Source organism: Myotis davidii, unplaced genomic scaffold (assembly GCF_000327345.1).
Source record: "Myotis davidii unplaced genomic scaffold, ASM32734v1 scaffold2030, whole genome shotgun sequence".
Classification (NCBI taxonomy): domain Eukaryota; kingdom Metazoa; phylum Chordata; class Mammalia; order Chiroptera; family Vespertilionidae; genus Myotis; species Myotis davidii.
This window is the reverse complement of record NW_006281839.1, coordinates 92,970-99,158: the sequence shown is the minus strand read 5'-3', so window position 1 is coordinate 99,158 and position 6,189 is coordinate 92,970. Positions and strand designations below refer to the sequence as shown.

General features: G+C 40.6%; 2 protein-coding genes across 2 annotated transcripts in view; both read right to left on the bottom strand.

The window, feature by feature from the left end:
• Positions 1 to 3,224, bottom strand: part of LOC102767617 (E3 ubiquitin-protein ligase TRIM22) — an 11,707-nt gene extending 8,483 nt beyond the window's left edge. The window contains exon 1 of the mRNA XM_015560198.1: positions 2,772 to 3,224. Within this exon, the coding sequence (XP_015415684.1) occupies positions 2,772 to 2,951 (180 nt within the window). The 5' untranslated portion in view covers positions 2,952 to 3,224. The remainder of the gene's footprint in view (positions 1 to 2,771) is intronic.
• Positions 3,225 to 3,332: 108 nt separating this feature from the next.
• Positions 3,333 to 4,587, bottom strand: LOC107182031 (E3 ubiquitin-protein ligase TRIM22-like; the record flags this gene model as incomplete). The annotated part of the gene is made up of 2 exons (XM_015559613.1): positions 3,333 to 3,449; positions 4,261 to 4,587. Coding segments are annotated over 2 exons (444 nt in total), but the record flags the coding sequence as incomplete, so codon positions are not given.
• Positions 4,588 to 6,189: the final 1,602 nt, after the last annotated feature.

Sequence of the window (6,189 nt, the reverse complement as noted above, 5' to 3'; positions counted from 1 at the left end):
CGTTAAGCAATAAAACAAAATAAAAAAAAGAGATCAACCAAAGGACTTGTAGGCATGCATTTAAGCATAACCAATGGACACAGACAGTGGGGTGTGAAGGCCTGGGCTTGGGGGGTCGGGGGAGGCAGGGAGAGGACAATGAGGAAAAAGGGGACATATGTAATAATTTCAACAATAAATAATTAAATTAAAAATAAAAAGCAGGAAGGAGGCCTACTATTTCTTTAAAAATATTCATGAGAACACTCCCTTAATTCATTATGATTTTATGTATTCTAGTGACAAAGGGAAATCTATTTGTAGACATCATTCCACCCTCTGCAGAATCAAAGATGAATAATTAATAATTCCATTTCTTAGAATGGGTACTTTATTTTGGTCTAGGAACAAGCAAACTAGCACATCAAGCAAATGTTTTTTCTCAGGCCTCCCTCTACTCACTCTGTGTACATTATATGCACTACCCCAAGGGAATCTCATCAATGTGTAAGTGTGAAATAAGCCACAGAAACCAGCAGCAGAGAAAGTCTAAAATGTAATTGACTGATTCCCAGATATTTACGTTCCATTTTCCAGAATGGTATTAATATCCACTTCATCACTGTCTTAAAAAGTATATCTTACCCTGAATTCCAATATTGTATAAGCCAATCCGGTCCATATGCTAAGCCTCTTTTAGCCATCTTCTCTTCCCCCATCATAATATTATTTGCCTTATTTCTTTGAACATAAATTCACCAACATATTTGGTTTCCCCCTTTAGTCTAAACTCTTTCATATCAGCAAATCCTTGGCCTATAGTTGGCTATACGCCCTCAAAAAAATTTTACTGTTTGTATTGTTTTTCATTGTTATTGTTTATAACAAAAGCCCAGCTAAAACTGGCTTAAATTTAAAAGCAAAAAAGAGAAACTCAGGGGGCAAAGCAGAACTTTTGCATTAGCTAGATTTCTAGGAAAAATCTTGTTATCAGGATCAGTTCTTTCTTCTCAAAATTCTATTTTCTACTTGCCTATATGAACTTTCCCTTCATTCTCTATATGGTATCAACTTGAACATCCTGGTTTAAATGATAATCCCTATTATATCACCTAGAGGGAAAGATAATTTTTCTTTCTAGTCATTACAATAAAATTCTAAGCCATACAAATCATTGCCCTGAATGGGTCAAGTGCATATCTTAAAATAATCACTGCATCTTTGGTAAACCTATAGAAATTAAATATGCTGATTTACCTAGAACTAAGAAAAATATACATCTTTGATGCTAGTACTACTGATTGTATCAACTCTAACCAACTACATGAACTGGAATTACTCAAAAAGTAATTCAACAGGTGGTTACCCTCCCTCCCCCCCAAAAAAGTAATTGAATGTCATTGGACAAACAACTGTCCCATACTGTCCATTTCTTAGCTGACTGTAATTTACTCACTCTATAAAAATCACATCAGGCTTTTAATAAAAATTAAAAATATACACAACAATTTTAACAGAAAATTCAATGGACCTAGGACAATGTTTCTGGCCCAGGTAATTGCAGTGGAGTCTGCCTTGTGGTTTGTTGTAGATGAGCAGCATCTCTGGCTTCTACCACTAGATGGCAGTAGAATTCTCCCAATCTCTGGGACAGAAGAGCTTTAGTCTCCTTAGAGATCTACAAACATAAAATAAAATTGTTTTGAAATGGAATTGAATAGAATGTTTTGAATTGGAATTCAATAGAATTGTTTCACTATTTTTCAAACAATTTTTCTTTTGGGGGGGAGAGTTAGAAAATTACCCTATCCAATTTCAAATTTTTCTATGAAGCCACAGTAAAAAAAACATTTAGAATATCAGTGCAAAAATATAGAAATTCATATAAAAGAGTGATAATCCAAAAATACAATAGAGAAAATTGACCTTTCACAAAGGTGCCAAAATAATGACCTGGAAGAAGGGAGAAATTTTTCCAAAAATGTTGAACTTATTTGTGCACAGTTTAACAATTCAATATATTTACTAAAAATCTTTGAGTTGTATACTTAGAGAGGGTAGATTTTTTAAATGTAATTTATACTTCAAAAATAAGTTTTTTGAGGAAGAAGTAAAGACCCAGCAGACGGAAATTGGTTACTTTAGTATTGGAACCAAAGTTAAGAAATTCTTGTTCAGCTAGCAAAAAAGAATGGCAAGAAGTCAAGCAGAGAAAATCTGAAATTTCCTCAATTTCCCAATATGTTTCATAGCTAAGTTAGTCATGCAGCTAATTCCATGGGAAAGAATAACATTAATACCAAGTACAATCCCTTTATCAAATTGCTATATTTACCCCATCCTTCTCTAGCAAGCACAAAGACACACACATACATACATACATACGCACACACAAGCACACACACACAATCATATATTCTCATCCCTCACACAGGTATCACATTTCCTACCCCTTAACAAAACAACAAAACCTAACATAAAGAGAGATATGAGTTGCTTGACTAATCTTGGTGAAGAAATGCCTTATAAATGCTACACGATAATAGAATACAATAAGAAATCTTCTCTCAAACTTTTGCACAGCACTTTATAAAATAATAATGTGAGTTTCCCTTGTCATTTGTACAATGAATTTTCCCAATGACTCATGAAATGAATGACAGAGAAGGAGCACTGAGGGGTCAAAGGAACCTTTCAATGAGGAAGAAAGTGCAGAGACCCAGAGGGGAAGGAAACCTAATCTCTATAATTCCCCCAAATCTCATATATAGGATCTCCATCCCAAGTCCTACCTGCAGCCTGTCCATTGATGATTCACACATATGACGTTGGAGATCTGAGATGAGCTCTCTCGTGTACTGCCTCTGCTGGACCAGCTGGTCTTTAGCCACTGACAAGTTATCCACCACATGCACTTCATTGTCATCCAGCTTTCCTACTATTTTCCTTGAACTGTTCCCAAAGCAACTCATTCAAGTCTACTTTCTCATGACCCACCAGGAAATACATGTGCTACCTGGATGAGGCTTGGATAACTATGCTACACTTTATATGGAACTCCTCCTCACATCTCCAAAATAGGGAATCCTGGGCCTTCCTTAACATTTCTTCTGGAAGTATCAGAACCTCAAACTTGATTATAGAAATGGGACATGGCTGCATCAATCACTTTTCCATTGGTCCTCTCTATGTCTTTGCCTCCAAATAGTTGCTTTCACTTGGGAGTGTCTACTCTGTAATTCCCAACCCTCAATAGGAAAGGAATTGAATGAGAACTAAGCCCAAGTCTTCTGGACTCATCAAGTCTGAGGTAACAAGGAGCAAGGGGCCCATTTTGATGTTTCAGAACTGCCTCAGAAATAATGTCCTTTTACCTTCCAAGTATCTTTCTCTTCATTGATGACAGCTTCCAACCTCTCAGCTTCCTGCTGCTCCTTCATCAGCCTGTCCACAGCCACCTGGAGTTTCTCCTATGAGAAAGGAACCACCAAAGTCAAGCTATGAGCTTCCTCAGCACCTAGATAGCAGATAAATGGAGAAATCAGGCTCATCTCAGAAGAGACTAGAATTTCAGAACTGAAGCTAGCAATTAGAACTGAGAATGCAGACAGAAATCTGAGGAAGCATGTGTGTTCTTTATCCCAGAGTGATGTAAGTTTCCATCTCTATCAAGTAGTTTGGATTTCTCTTTTCCTAAAGAAAGAACTGATCCTGCAGCAAGCAAAGTACTTTTTTCCTCAAGAACACTCTTCCCGCCAAAACCGGTTTGGCTCAGTGGATAGACCGTCGGCCTGCGGACTGAAAGGTCCCGGGTTTGATTCCGGTCAAGGGCATGTACCTGGGTTGCGGGCACATCCCCAGTGGGAGATGTGCAGGAGGCAGCTGATCGATGTTTCTCTCTCATCGATGTTTCTAACTCTCTATCTCTCTCCCTGCCTCTCTGTAAAAAATCAATAAAATATATTAAAAAAAAAAAAAAAAAGAACACTCTTCCCAGATCTAACCAACCATGTTCCTAAAAATCCCGTCTGTTCATGGGGGCAATCAGAACTTATCTTGAGAAGTAATTCTCACTCATACAACTTCTCTTTGATATGCATATTATTGAAGGAAATGAATGAATGCACAACAATGTCCCTCAGGCCTCAGAAGCTAAGCCAAGGATATGAAAGAGAATGCAGCACTCAGTTCTATGACGACAAGGGAAAGAAATAGGATTAAGCAGTAAAGATTTCACTTCGGATAACATTCTGCCCAATGTTTCCACACTCTGGGGCCCACCTGACATTCCTTGACCACCTCCTCCACGAGGGATATTTGGTGACCTGGGTGCTCCTGGACACAAAGGCTGCAAATGGCCTTCCCATCTTCCTTACAGAAGAGATGGCAATTTTCCCCATGTTGCTCACAGAGACCATGTTGCTCACAGAGACCATGTTGCTCACAGAGACCATGTTGCTCACAGAGACCACGTTGCTCACAGAGACCATGTTGCTCACAGAGACCACGTTGCTCACAGAGACCACGTTGCTCACAGAGACCACGTTGCTCACAGAGACCACGTTGCTCACAGAGACCACGTTGCTCACAGAGACCACGTTGCTCACAGAGACCACGTTGCTCACAGAGACCACGTTGCTCACAGAGACCACGTTGCTCACAGAGACCACGTTGCTCACAGAGACCACGTTGCTCACAGAGACCACGTTGCTCACAGAGACCACGTTGCTCACAGAGACCACGTTGCTCACAGAGACCACGTTGCTCACAGAGACCACGTTGCTCACAGAGACCACGTTGCTCACAGAGACCACGTTGCTCACAGAGACCACGTTGCTCACAGAGACCACGTTGCTCACAGAGACCACGTTGCTCACAGAGACCACGTTGCTCACAGAGACCACGTTGCTCACAGAGACCACGTTGCTCACAGAGACCACGTTGCTCACAGAGACCACGTTGCTCACAGAGACCACGTTGCTCACAGAGACCACGTTGCTCACAGAGACCACGTTGCTCACAGAGACCACGTTGCTCACAGAGACCACGTTGCTCACAGAGACCATGTTGCTCACAGAGACCACGTTGCTCACAGAGACCATGTTGCTCACAGAGACCATGTTGCTCACAGAGATCATGCCTCTGCCACTGGTGTGACCACATGTTGCCTTCTCTGATTTTCTTCACTATGTTGTCCAACTCCTTATTAGGCATGAGGTGCCAAGGGTCGTAGGTGCTCTGGCACACAGGACAGCGACATTGCCCTCCATAGAAGCTCTCTGACTCATTTGCAGCGATGCAGAGTTGGCAGAAGTTGTGGCCACAGTGCAGGCTCAGGGGTTCTGTCAGGAGCTGCTGGCAGATGCGGCAGATCACCTCCTCGCTTATGCTCCCTTGTGATGAAAACTCCATTTCTATGCTCTCCTGCTTCTTCCTGTCCTGACTCCAGAGGCTCTTCTTGCTCACAGACTCCTGCAAGGCTGGGAATATTCAAGGGGGCAGGATAAGAAAGGCAGGAATAGGAAGGATACTGATTGTGCAAACATTTAGAACAGAATAAAACTTTAATATTCAGTAAGAAAGAAAAAGAGACAGAGAAGAAGAGAAGTTAGTGACAGAATGAAAAAGTCCCTTTGTAATAATTTCAAACACTTTATCTTAGTTTATGTCGCATGACAAATTTCATCCCATCAAGGCAATGATTGCTATTTTCTCTTCTTCTACTGAATAGAGAACAACTTGAGGCCCTTCCTACCAAGAGCGTTATGTTACCCAACCATTATTCTTGTCTATTATTTCTCACCTGCAAACACATCCAACAGGTTAGATACAGTAACCCCACTGTAGCCCCCTGGCCTTTTACACTTGCATGACTTACTTTATTTGAACAGTTTTATTGAGTTATATTTACATTGCATGCATTCGTTTTAAGAGTACAAAAGTTTCTACTACATTTATTAAACAGAATAACTATCACCACAATCTAATTTTAGAACATTTCTATTGCTTGAAAACAAGCTTAATGCCATTAGCAGTCACCCCCATTCTGACCCTGAGCCTTAGGCTACCATTAATCTCCCTTGTGTTTTTACAAATTTACTTTTTCTGATTAATTCATAACAGAAAAAGTATAATATACTAGAGGCCCAGTGCACAAAATTTGTGCACGGGGGGTGGGGAGTGTCCCTCAGCCTAGCCTGCGCCCTGTCA